This window comes from Tachypleus tridentatus, chromosome 11, assembly GCF_004210375.1.
Source record: "Tachypleus tridentatus isolate NWPU-2018 chromosome 11, ASM421037v1, whole genome shotgun sequence".
NCBI classification, from domain to species: domain Eukaryota; kingdom Metazoa; phylum Arthropoda; class Merostomata; order Xiphosura; family Limulidae; genus Tachypleus; species Tachypleus tridentatus.
The window spans coordinates 90,912,029-90,926,995 of NC_134835.1; the positions used below are offsets into that span (position 1 = coordinate 90,912,029).

Below are 14,967 nucleotides of genomic sequence, written 5' to 3' on the forward strand. Positions count from 1 at the left end.
GAGAAGAAAACTAACCAAAATATTCTATATGTGGTGATAAGTATAATTCTGAAAAGATATTTGAAAAATTCTCATTTCATTTTCTTAATATTCATTGAATTAGAATACAGAACACAAGCTGGAGTAGGTATAAGTAAAATGTGCACAGAAAAGTTAAACATAAAACAATTATTAGTTTCAAAAAGCTGTGAATAGTTGATTTAGCTTGCATTATAATCACAATGCAAAATAGATAATTATCTTCTAATGGAATTGGAATTTCAACCTTAAGTACATGTAGACCAAGTATCCCAAGGTTTCAAGTTAACTGTCCTTAATTTTGAACCAAAACAACCATTAATTAATACCTAATGCCACAATGATTTTGTCCAGTTAGTTAACTGAATTAAAGAAATTGAATGCAACTTTTATATCATGCCCAAACCTGAAAGTGTGATGTGAGTTCAATAAGGTCACATCTCAAAGTGTAGTCTTTGATCTGTGGCCCAGTATATTAACCACTAAGCCACATCCAGCCTAATTTTTAATAAAGTGTATGTGAAGTTAAAGCACAATAAATGTGTTACATTATCAATCTTATACATGTGTACTTGGCAATTTTATTCTATTTCGTTTAAATAGTGTAGGTTGCTCTTCATAACTATAAATTTATCAAACTAAGTAGGTCAGCAGAAGTAAAAAAAGCAGATGTTATTTATAATGATAAGCTCTATTGTCAAACAAACCTTCTTTGCATCTCCATTCTTTTCTGCTTTAGCAATAAGCTGAAGATCATCATTTGAGAATATATCATTTGTGTCTAATCCCATTCGCTCAGCTATATCCAGGCCCAATCTTTTATTCAACAGTTGACGTTCCAGTGCAACTTTCTCTTTAGAGTTCACACCTAATAATATTAAAACATGCAATTAAAACTTAAGCAAATGTTTTCTGAAACATGCTGTACAGTGAACTTCATATGAAAAGTAAACTTGTATACATAATCCAAGAGAAAATTTTGAAATAATAACCCTCTGATAACTAGAATAATAATGTTTACAATGTTGAATAAATATATTTCCTTTACTCAATGTACTGCTTCTAAGTCAGTGAAACTTTTCCAGTAGTACCTAAACTATCATACATAAATCAAATAACTTCAGAAATTATTTTATTTTCAGCATATAAATTATGAGCTTTCTTACATATATATATATTTTTTTTCCTACATATTAAGATCACACAAATGAAATACCAATTACTACATTGGTACAACCATAAATTCACCAGATATAAAGAAACCCTGATTAGCCTTGCATACACAGTCTCAAACTATCAATTACCACTATTTAAATATAATAATCTATTTCAGTAAACATTCCTAAACACTCTGCCAATTGAGCATATAACAAGTATAAAAACTACTTCTGGGTGCAATTTAATATAACAAAATGTTACCCAAAATGGCCACTTTGTGATGCATATTCATATAAAATCAAATAATTTTTCTCAAACCTTTTTTTGTAACCAAAATGAACTGAAAAAGCACAACAAACCAAAAGAATTTAAATATTAAAGTACTGAGGGAAAACAGAAGGTTTCATTAGAAATGACACAGGCAAATTTAATACAGCAAAACTGAGATTATTAATCTAAATTTTACAAAACATATAGTTTCTTTGATTATGGATTTAAGAGTATGACAATAAAAGGGTTAAAGAATCAGGAAGTATTGAATACACCATATATACATATAGGCAATTATTCAGTATCTTGCATACATCTTATAATTTGAAATAAAAAAAATTCAGCACCATCTCACACAGAAAACAGTACTCAGGATGTATTCTTTGTGTGTGCAGAAAATGACAATAAACTTAAAACGTACTTTTTCCATTTGTTTAAAGATTATATGTTAATGTACTATAAAAAATATTTTATTCCTCGAGCAATTTTGTAATTTCAAAATTCAATCTAAAAATAAAGTATTTTTGGACAGAATTCATTTCATAATTCGAATTAAATTACTTTGTATAATATTTATTTCTGTATTTTGAAGTTATTCTTCCAATTTCAAATCAATACCTGTTGTTTCGTCTAATTCGTATTCTTTGCCTTCTGAAGCCAAAAGATGACCTCCATGCTGAATAACTTTGTTGATGTCAAACTTTGAAAAGGTCATGTGGCCTCTCCAGTTAATAGTAGCAGAAGATTCACCTTCCTCTGTGGAAATATACAGAACAATACACTTACAGGGTTTCAGTTTTGGTTAGTAAATTACATAGAAAATACAATTGTTACTAACTGACTTGCAAATTTGTTGAAGATATTTATACTTTTTCATTACTTGTTTAAACTTGTAATCAACTGTCAACTTCAGTTTCCATGTTACCTCAACATTTATAACACCGATACATAGAATATTAAACTGAATAACCTCATTATTTAACAGTTTGCTTACTTGTAATTCAACATAATAAACATGTTTTTATGCTGAAATATGATAATGTCATTCAAAATATTATAAACCTAAACTGTGTTTCTAAAAATTTGAAATTTAAATTATGTGCAATTTCATATTATTTTCTTGATATCCACATACATTTCTCAACTAAAGTATCACATCTCCTGGTTTATGAGCCCAGTTATTTTTTAGCATTTAAAGTTAATAATAGGTAATTTTCAGAATACACCACATACCATTCTAAAGTTTTAATTGCATCTCAATTCCAAGAAGAATTGATTAGAACTACTACTAAGTTACCAGATATGTTCATAGAATCCAAAATTCAATTAATATAAAGCATGATGTACAAAATTATCTAAAAATCAGTTCATGTCACCCTAGCTTAAACTGGGAAAGAATGAACTGTCTTAAATGTTAGGATTGTTACAGCAAATAATTAATGCTGATGTACAGAAACAATATTTTTTCTTTGCATTAAATTGTTAAGCTAGACATTATTTCATATCTCAAGCTGTAAATTTAAACTTGAAACTGATACAAAACAATGCTCCACTTTGTAACGAAGACATTATTTTATGAAGAAAATTACAATTCAAGCTTCAAGTTACTGACTTTACACAAATTTCCATTTCTCTTAATAAATGAAAAGTGAGAAAAGCATTGAAAATGGAAAATCAAATTCATTTCCAACTAAAAAAGTTATAATTTTTTTAGTAAGAACTTTTAGTACAGGTATCCTTTACTACACGTGACACAAGATTTCAGTACAGGTATCCTTTATTACATGACACAAGGTTTTAGTATGGGTATCCATTACTACATGATACAAGGTTTTAGTATGGATCTCCTTTACTACACATGACACAAGGTTTCAATGTGCTCCATTAAAATACATTTTATCAAACTACTTTTTGTTAATGTTATACCAATTACAATTGCATAATACCTAAGATAATATTTCTTATTTTAATAATATACAAGTTTTAAGTTCTTAATTTTATAAGGCAATATTTTAAAAAATCCCAAATTCCTCCTAGAGTAACACACAACACATTTTCTCTCAGCATGTCATTTTCGCTATTTTATCCAATTACCCTCAAAGAGTAACAAACTGAATACCAATGACTTACTATAAAATCTTCATTGCTCAGACAAACCATACTGCTTATAGCCTTTACTTTTGTTTGATTACAGAGCTCTCTTGCTACACCTACCTCTCACATATCTTTCATGATTCATTAAAAGTTCTTTCTTATGTTTAATTATACATTACCTATAACCAATAGAAAGTCAAAGTTTTCATCTATCAAATGAAGTATTGCATAACATTATGTTCTGAATGGTTGAATGTCAATTTCATTCAGAGTACCAACACTGTTCCTGTGAGAAATGTAATAACTAACTAATGAATTTGTAACATGTTACATAATTAGATAGCAAGAAAAAATTTGAGAAGTAAGAGAATTTGTCTACTTTTTGCACATTATTAGTATATTGTTTGTTGCATTATTTAATTAAATAAACATTATTAAAAGCATTACTATCATCAGTATAAAACATTAAAATTAACTTTTTGACTAATGACATCAAGAGAAAAGATTGCTAAGTATTTTATTTCTTGCTTTTTATGTTTATTCTTCATATGTAATTATAAAAGTGACTAAAATGTAAAGATAGGAATCATTTAGTTTAGTTAAAATTAGACAAGATATAATGAATAATAATATTTAATATTTTTCACAAGGCACACACATTTCATAGTAGCTCATGGGTAATGTAATTCATGATCATAATGCGAGTTGCACATTCCTCCTCAGTGATTCACAACTTATAGTGCAGACAGTAGTCAGACTTGGTTCAAAGAGCAATAGAACATTAAAATTTAATTCTAATTAGATGTATACTGTTACAAACTTAGAGTTACTTAGGATAAACAAGTGCACTTTCATGTTACAAATAAAAAGAAAAAAGGAGTACTTTAGATTTATTTCAATTTTTGTTTTTGGTAGATGTACAAGATTGGTCAAACTGGCCAATTCTGTTTTAATATAGTGTAGAGAAAAATAACAGAAAAATATAAAGTTTTACTTTAAAAAAGTGTGAAATGCATTTAAGAGGCTTTAGGGATTACACAAATGAAATTTTAAACGTTTGAGATTAGGAAAACTATTTTAAATTTTAACATGCAATATTCAAAACAAATACTCAATATGTTCATGGACTAATCTTTATTTCATTAAAAATACTTAACTAAAAAAGATAATTCTTTCGTAATAATATTAACTGAAAGACTGCCAAATTTTGTGAAGATATACATGCTGTTCTGAAAGTTAGAAGTATTTCAATCTAAAACGATTTGAAACAAGTAAAGAGTGGTCACATAGTCAGTCACATCAATCGAGCACATAAAGTTAAGAGAAATGGGTGTGTGTGTGTAAATATATATATATATATATATATAGATAGATAGATAGACACATACACACAAAGAATCACTACAACAAGAACCTTACCTGTTTTTATAGGAATACCAGTTGGGTCCCATTGAGGAACATTTTTAACAATGGCTTCTACTGCTTGACCTGCAGCAATACGAGTATCCCAGGAATTACTAAGGAGGTAGCTTCTAACCTAAGGTAATTTAAAAAATGACTTAACAACTAAAACATCCAGAATAATTCCCAAATATTCTTAGAGATATCAAATGTAAACAATATGATTATACAAACTAACCATAATGTACAATGTTATGTATTAAAATTTCAAATAGCCACAAACTGAAACTTAGAAGTTAATTGAATGTCAAGATGTATCAAATTTATGGTATTTGCCAACAAGATTGATAAACATTTTTTTTTCTTAACACAATTACACTTTAATGTACAAACAACAATACAATTTATAATAATGGTTATTACAAACAGTTTTACATATAATGATTTATATACAAGTTTTACAGCCTTACAAACAATACTGAGTTTCTCTCTGGTCTGGAATTGAATATTTTATCAAAGGTTCATAATGAACAAATTAATTTTATGTTGATATTGGTATAGTTCACTTAACAGGTAAGCTATCTCTTGCTGCTCACACGAGTTTTTCACAAAAGATACATAATGTCCTTATAAAATACTAACATCCATGTTAATTCACTGAAGTTAAACCGTTTGTAATGCTCAAAATTTATAAATGTTCCTGCTCAAGCATGTGTACTTACCCGATTAAAAAATATTAATCAAAGTTATAGTGTCTGAGGTTTATAGTATACCAACTGTAGCAAGCCAACAATATTAAACTCTCTTTCCACATGTTTCGATGGCTAGTTTTTATAATCATTAGTCAAGATTTCAAATTTTAAGCTAGCAATAATAATGGCAACCTTTACTATTTTACTTACACACAGAGTATATTGTTGATTCTTACTCTAAAAAATCTTCTACATATGTAGAGAATTAGCAGGAATTTCATAATACATATTTAACACTACAAGTTTTATGCATTTCTAAATATATATTAAACTGAAACAAACACAGATATTGACACAAGTATATAATATTAAATCCATTACAACAGTTATGCTGAAGAAGTAAGAATAACATATATTTCAGAGTTCTTTCCAAAATGTTTTTTGTTTTTTTCATCTCCCTAACTATGAAGCCATTAACATATTTTATACATCAATTATGAAGTTTTATAATATGATATACAAAATAACATTACATCATACTGGTAATGATACTGTCAAGTTAAAAAATAACTTCAACATGAATGTGACTTACAGCCAAATCAGAGGCCACTCAAGTTCATTCATAGATGTCCCTAGTTTTGAAGTACTTATCTCAAGGAAAGTGATCAGTTAACTGGGCTCCCTAACCAAAGAACTTTGAACTTGATAATGGGATTGTATATCAGACTTATAATAAACCCACAGCAAAAGAAAAATGTGAGGTATATTCAGCAACATTGCTACACACGTTAGATCTCCTATTCTGAAGACTGAGACATTAACCACACCCAGCCTTATATTGTACTAATTAATATAGTACTGTATAAAGTTTATAATGAAACTATGCATCATATTTTCATATATTGTGATTATTGTTCATTTTCATTACTTATTAATAATACATTTTAACACAGCACCTTAACAAGCCTGATTATACAGTAAATAAATAAGTGTTTTTCTTTTTGTTAACAATTACTGACCCTACAGTGTGCACTTTGACAACTTAGGTAGTGTGTATGCAGTAAGCAACTTAAATAGAAATATATCATGTAAACTGATGTCTCTACATGTTGCAAACTATATATTTAATGAAGAAAACCTTGTAGGAATAAAGTTCCATTCTAAACTGATCATAAATTTGTTTTGATCCACAATTTTTGTCTAAAAAGATGCAAACAGATAGCATCTCCTTTCAATTTTTTGTTATAATTGAGTTATTATTAAAAGTCCAAAATAAACATACTGCTCATAAATTGTGTTATTCTATTAAATATTAACATCAAAAATATGACAAAACAAGGCTCTAAATATTTCCGTTTCCTTTTTGTTACAACTCTTAAAATGATATCTTGAGAAATAAAATCTTTGAGAAAATAAAATATAAAAACAATGGTTTTTTTTTGCTTCATTCTATTATTTAAAGACAATGTTAATGCCTCCTGTTGAATAGTTTCATACAGACTTCTGCCTTTTGTCTAGTTTCAGAGATGATATTTAAGAACTTTATGCTGAATTTTTCATTACATCTGAGGAGTTAATTCAAAAGTTCTACATGCATGAACAATAACATTAACCTGAGAAAAAGCTCAAAAAGAATGGTAATACCTGATGACTGTAAGGATAGCAGTTCAACCTTGGTTTTTAAATCAGTGCATGAGATTAGAACCATGATAACATGCCTCTGAAAATGAGTTCCAATTCTGTCCAGTTCTAATTAAGCCAAATTGCATTTTTCTAATCCAACTGAATACTACCATTCTTTTCTGTTTTCTCTACAGACATGATACAGTCCATGTATACAGAACTTTTCTTTATTAAGTTCTCAGAATTGATGAAGAACCTACATAAAGTCCAAATTATCATCTTTATAAAATGGACACAGCTTGTACGTTAGTATCTAAGTATGTAACTAAAACTACTGCATCATCTATTAATAGGACCACAAACAAAACATCCATTAAAATATTCACACTTTGGATATTAAAAATTCAGAAAATTAGAAAAATAGCTATCATATGTTCAACAACCATTTCTTTATAACAGAACAAAATTTTAAAGAAAAGTATGCTCCTCACAAAGAGGCCACGAGGACTGTATGTGAGGGTTTGATTATATCTTTATTGAAGTAATTTTTAAATGTAGTACTGAGAAGCCAGAGTTCATAAAAAAAACTATTATTATTGCACTACATAACAAAATTTTTACTTTTTCTTGTTGTTGGGCAGGAAGTGTTATTTCCCATTTGGTTATGTCTAATGAAAATGGAAAAGACCTATTTTTCTCTTCAAACTCTGCTTTTGTTAACTAGATAATAAAATTTTCAAATTTACCCATTTTCCACAACATTCCAGGTAGATTCAGTGCTGAGTAGCTCACAGAGAATTTTCTTGAACTTGCAAGAATTTTCAAGAACGTTCTAGAATGTTGTAGAACTTATGAGAATTTTCAAGAACCTTTTAGAATTTTCTAGAACTTTCCTCAGTAATATATATATATACAGGGGCTCACCACTCACCACTTCAGTTTTGTTCTATCTGTCTAAGTGAACACAGACCTATCTGACTTTATCACAGATAGAAGCAAAAAGCTCCATGCATTCTCCAGATGCATTCTGCTGTGTATGTGGGCAATTTATCAAGACAAGAGTGAAAAAGTACTCTGTGACAGCATCTGCTAAAATTGTCGGGGAGTTTGAAGGAAATAATGGCCATTTTATGTACTTTTACAACATAAGCAATTAAGAAATAACACATACTATCCAGGAACAAAATTTGTGTTACTTAGTATTATTATTCAGTACTACTTTTAATACATAAAAATGTAGTTTGTATCAGTAAAATTTATAAAAATTTTGCACTATGTAAATTGAATCATTTGGATACAATGAGTTGTGTATGATTAAAGAGTACAATTCAAACATTTTCATGTGCAGTATTTCCTAAAAAATTAATTTTTGAAACTAAATATTCACTTTAAATTTATTTTCACTGAGGTATGAATACTATGATTATTAATTAATAGCACAAACAGATGCCCACAGAACTAGATGGAAGTCAGAAGCAATCCATATGAAACTCAAAATGTTAACATACTGTCCTAAAATGTTCTTTACATATTTCCTTTGTTCTTATTTCTTGCTACAAGTAAAAATATCATATCTTTAAAAATCAATTATTTGATAAATGTTTATTATGACATTTTTTGCTTTATTCTATTACAAGTATTAAAACAAAGTACCAAATGGTTCTTTTGTTATATTTTGCTATAAGTAATATAGCTTTCAAAGCAAATTCTTTTTCAAAACAAAATTTCAGCATTTTTTACTGTTTCATATTTAAAAATCAATTACTTGTCCAAAAGAAAATGTTCCTTGAAGAAGCATTATGGATAACAACAACAGAACATTGTGATTAACTTGATATAATTTACATGAATTACACAACATTATATCAATCAGTGTCCTGCAAAATAACCAATCAAAATCATGATTAAATTGATTGTTGTTACCAAAATAATCACCCATGCAAAATTAATATTTTTAATTACTCTAACTATTTACAAAAGTATTGCTTTTATGATTTTTTCATTAGTATTTCTTATCATACCAAGTTTATTTAGTTTAATCAATTAGTTTCACAAAAAAAAAAAAAAGCAACTAATCAAAATTAGTTTCCAATTATTCCAAACATCCAAGCAGTTGAAATATCAGCATTATGTTTGCTTGTTAAGTAAAATGAAAAGTGGGATATCTATTTTCTTTATACCACGTGTATCAAAATATGAATTGGAATATCAGAATTTTGATCAACTCAAATGAAAAAACATTTTTCATTTTTTTGTTCTTTGTTTAAACATCTCATGAGAATAATCCATCATATGAATGTTAATAAGCCAAATGATTAATTTTTTAGCAAATCTTTCTAACTGCACAGCTCTAACCAACAAAAACTCGTACACCTACTTTGGCCAACAAGTTGTGCAGTTCGTGAGGATGAAGTTTTTGTACATCCCCAAGTTGTAAAGCTGCAGCTTTCCTTGTGACAGGAGAGGAACCAGTATCCAAGAGAAGGAAAAGGCGATCCAATCTGTGCATGAAAAACAAAATCATATACTAAAAATATTCTTATACCTTGCAAATTGTCTTGTTATCAACATTTAGAAAAAGCTTTGAAGTAATAGATAAAAAAGAGTTTTGAGAGCTGCAATAACTCGGTTCCAAGTGGAAAAGATGTATACTCAATTAAAAAATAAAGACAGATTGGCACAAAATTTCTGGAGGGCTTAAATGCACTGTAATACATGGGCACAGGAAGCAATAAAATATTAGTACAGCTACTATCAGAATTGTGTCTGTTATGGTGGAAGTGTGAAGATAGTAAAAGAATGTTTTTGTAAAATGCATTTATAAATGAAGTAATCTTACACATTTAGTCACATTCTCTACAAATGATCTCTGTGAGATGTGGGGAATGGCATTCCTTTCTTATTGGAAGGATTTAAAAGTTAATATTTTTTTCTTATAATGAATAAAAAATAAAAAATTTTGTGATCGGCACCCCAGTCTATGTACCAAACCAATTTCATGCCATTTCTGAACACATACATATTATGTGACTACTTTCCACCAATAGCATTTTGTCACCTTTATTCCTGCTCAACCTTCAGTTTCAAAATTCATTAGGATCTAAAATAGAAACACTAGCTGTAGTGAGAAAAGGTGAAAAGTGTGAGAGAAGGTAAGTATGTATCTGAAATACATTTTCAGTGTAAGAAAAATGTCAACTTCTGATATAGTCTTGACTCCTTTCATACAAAACTAGAATCCCACCTTATAAAGGTGAAGGGGCCAGTTTAGGTGCAAAACATAAAAACCAAACCTAAACGAATGATTGAAAAGAATGTAAATAACAAGGGAAGACAAAACTAAATGGAAGGTGTTCAACCAGACCACCTGATAACTAGACAGAATTGAAGACAACAAGCCTTTGTCAAACAACCAAGGGAAGAATATGAAAATATTAATAATTTATAACACCCAACTTTTATTCCTGCTTCTTATACAAAAATATTTAAGCATCTACACCATGGGCACTTATCAGTCATGATAAACTGTATCAACAATCAAATTTAGGATGAGGTCATCTAAGATTTAATTATAAAAACTGAATTATTACTGTTAAAACAGCATATTCAGTTTCAGTTGAAACACAACACCAGATTACTTAAACACCTTCACCCAATCTACAATTCAAAAGCTAAGTGACATCAAATATCTACCAGAGTTGTAATCAAAGGAAATAACTATGAATAAACTGTAAACTGCAGCAACAATAATGCCAATACTTTAGTATGAGAACATATATAAATTGATATTAATTTTTAAATGTTTAACTCAAATATTTGTACTGGACAAACATAAAGATAAATGATGAACATACACAAGTTTGTTATACCTGTATAATCAGTGCCCAGAGGATCTTTGCTAATTGTCAAAATAATGACACTTAAATATATTCATCTAATTACATAACATGCAACAATTTCTAATTACACTACCTTCTAGACTAATTAATCCTAAATCATTTGAAGCTTACCATGTATTTATAAACTGAATATTACAATTTTTATCTATGTAGAACTGTATGAAGAAAATTAAATTATTGCAGCTCCATACTGCTAAACTAAATTAAATAATTTTAATTTCACTAATGAACCTTTAAAATTTATAAAATATTAATCTTTTTATACTGTGAACTTACAAATTTTAGTTACTTTTTTCTTTCCACAATCAAGAATAAAATCTTGGGAACAATTATCTTTTCATGTGATCCAGCTTGCCTTACCTCAATGGAATTTACACAATTACGTTTCCTTATTGTTGCTCCTGTTCCTAGTTATATAACTAGTAAGATGAAATATCATATCTCTTGTTAACAGGTAAACAATACAGAATATTAAGCCATTTGACTGGATTCATCATAAATCTTCATTCAGCACTAATAAAATATATACAGAAAATTTACCTAGAATATATAATATTTTCAATAACAGAAATTTAATCACACAAACAGGTAAGTAATACTTTACTTTTAATAATTTCATTCTCTTTACACATGTATGTACATCTTACAGGTGTAAGAAAGTGTAAAGCCAATTCCTCTCATACTGGATCACTGTACCCCAGTGCAGCAAGAATTAAATTACAACTAATTATCTTAAAGTCTCTAGCATTTCAAAAAAAAAATATATTAAAAAACTTAAAGTATTAGCTTAATGTAATTTGTATTGTCAACATTTTTATTTCAGACTTGCTTAGAGAATTAAGACTGACACATTAACCCTCTCACCACAGGTATCCTTTACTACACATGATGCAAGGTTTTAGTGTCTTACATTCAAACTTTTATTAAACTACTTTTTGTTCATATTAACAATTAGTTTCTTAACTTTATAAGGCAATATTTTTAAAAAATCCTGAGTCCCCTAATGTGACTCACCTAACACATATTCTCTAGGTATTTTCTCACCTTAATTTTATCCACCCCCATTCCCCAAGAAATTACAAAATTAAATATAAATTACTCAATATAAAACTGTCATTGCTTAGACAAACCACAATTTTCATAGTCTTCAATTTTGTTTGATTAATTAGCTATCAAACAGAAAATCACTCTCGTGCTACTATAACTCACCTGTCACATCCTCTGTTTCATTTGTTAATCTCGCTTACATTTTAATTCTGTATTGTGTATAACCAACAGAAAGTCGAGGTTTTTAATCCATCAAATGACATATTGTATTAGGTAGCATTCTGAATACATAAGCATCCAGTTCACTTATAATGCAACTTTGGTTCCTATGGGAATCAGAATGGCTGACTTGGATAAATTTGCAACAGCTCCTGTTGCATAGTTAGAAAGCCAGAAAAATTGTGATTGTTAGAGGAAATTCTCTGCTTTATGCAGTCACTAATCTATGTTCTTTGGTGCATAATTTAATTAAATAAAAATTTCTTAATGCATTATTACCATTAGTATAAAAAAAGTACTATTAACTGTCATCAGCAATTGACAACAAGCAATACCAAATACTCAAGTAAGTACTTTTTCTTGTTTTCCATGTTTATTCTTCATTTACGACTATAAATTCAACTCAAATGTATGTGAAATAGAGATTTCTTCAGGTTAATTAAGGTTACATTAGGTAAAATAAACTATAATATTAGGGCTTCTTTGATTGTTTGTAGTACGATGGTTGCAAAGAAAATTGTCTAAAGTATTAAAACTATGAGGAAATGTATTGTGACTTTGTAAAAAGTCTGGCCTCATCCAATAATCTTGGTAGGTACTTGAATGTTAGTTATCCTCCCTGATTGGTTGAATTTAGTAGTATAGGTGTACAGTGTATAAGTGGTTATGAACATGTACATACATTATTACTATTTACTCATAAATGCTTAATTTTTAGCCATTATTCTGAAAACATAGAACAATAAATAAAAACATAGAAAAACAAGATTTTTATCACTTACAATGTTTCAAAATAAATTTACACTCATGCATCATACTTGCTAAGCCTTGCTGTAAGCCTTGTTTATTCTCTCAAGTGGAGGGGAAAACAAATTACTTTTTGAAGATTTGAAAGATGCATTTTACAAAACCAAAAAAAAAAAAAAGTATCAAACTACTATAATGGTACACCCAAAATCACTAACTTATCTGGATCCCTAACTAATGAAACTATATGTGGGTTAAAAAAAATTCTCATTTCTGTTCACAGCAGCAACATAGTCAACAGATTTTGATATTTCCAGTAACATTAAATTCTGGTTTTTCACAATTACAAATGACTGTCTGGTTTAACTAGTTTCAAATGTGCTCTTTCTATATGCTATAATCATGTACTTTCTAGAAATACTCAGGAATAAACAAGAGGTTAAAAAAGAATGTAGTAGTGGGCCAGAACACTGTAATAGGCTTGCTAAATATATTAATATCTCAGCACATCAAAAAGGTGTAAAGTTCTTATTTTATATTATAGCTTGTTAAGTCCTGAAATTTGTTTTTAATCTATTAATCATTGCAGACATTGTATGGTAGTCACAATACAAACTGATCAATAAAACAAAAGAACCTTAATTGTTACAGAAAAAAGGATGTTTAGCATTTTGTTATTAACAATTTCTTCTGACTTAAGAAATGAAAACCTATATAAAAAATAACAATTGAATTATAGACTATGACTTGATTTAAATTAAATTTTGAAATGTACCATTTCACTTGCATACCATGGTTTTAAGAGCAATGAACTAATCAACTGAACATAACTGATTAGCATATATCACTAATCACTCAATTCTAATGACAATGAAGCCAATTTCATAGCATGATTCCTGAAATTAGTTAGCTCCATTGCTGAATGACTTTTAGAACATACTCTTTAAACATTTTAATTTCATGATTCATAATGACCTAACTTTAGAATTTTTAGATGCATTATTCTTCAGAACTTTTCACAGCTTAAATACATATAATAAGCACGAAAATTTCAATAATCAGCAAATCAAATTCACTACTCTTGGAACAAACATTGGTAATGTTGTAAAATACATCTGAACAAACCCAATATTCTTGAAATAACCTAAACAATATCAAAAGAATAATCATTAAAAATAAAAATAATGCCAATAAATTTGCTTGCTACTCAAGAATCTCCTGACATTTCATTATAATAAAATTATTTCAGACACAAAAGCATGTGCTACATATTTAGTAACAGTGTCAACCAACTGAAAATAATGTTTACAAATTATATCAAATATCTTTACATTATAAAGTATATCAATAAAATACTCATGAAAAATAGATGTTCATGTTCTTTCATTAAAAATATTTTTATCAGAATTGGAAAAGTATATGGATCAGCAACACTAACAAAATTAATCCATTAGCAACTATCCAACATTATGAAATATTGTTGTACATACAAAGAAACTAAAAAGAATTAATATATTGCTTAAAATTTAAAATTATATGTGTAGATCTCATGTAATTAATAATAAAATGCAGTTTTACATGAATACATTATTTTAAATAACATTATCACATTAAAAAAAGAGAACATCATACATAATAAATAGAATTCATTGTAACAGAACAAATGGAGTGAGCAAATAGCAGGTTGCACCAAAATGTAAAGTACTTGATTCACATATTTTATTGGTGCCTTAATGCAACTACTATCTTCTTACGATTATAGTATAGATAAAAGGTTTTAACACAATTAATTTGGGATG

At 28.3% G+C, this 14,967-nt stretch overlaps 1 protein-coding gene across 1 annotated transcript in view; it reads right to left on the reverse strand.

Annotated features, from left to right (window-relative positions):
- The window catches only part of Hel89B (histone acetyltransferase 1), a 119,354-nt gene that overhangs the window by 85,489 nt on the left and 18,898 nt on the right, over window positions 1-14,967 (reverse strand). The window contains exons 3-6 of the mRNA XM_076468556.1: window positions 9,634-9,757; window positions 4,960-5,077; window positions 2,065-2,202; window positions 726-886 (exon numbers count right to left, since the gene is read on the reverse strand). Of these exons, the coding sequence (XP_076324671.1) occupies window positions 726-886; window positions 2,065-2,202; window positions 4,960-5,077; window positions 9,634-9,757 (541 nt within the window). The remainder of the gene's footprint in view (window positions 1-725; window positions 887-2,064; window positions 2,203-4,959; window positions 5,078-9,633; window positions 9,758-14,967) is intronic.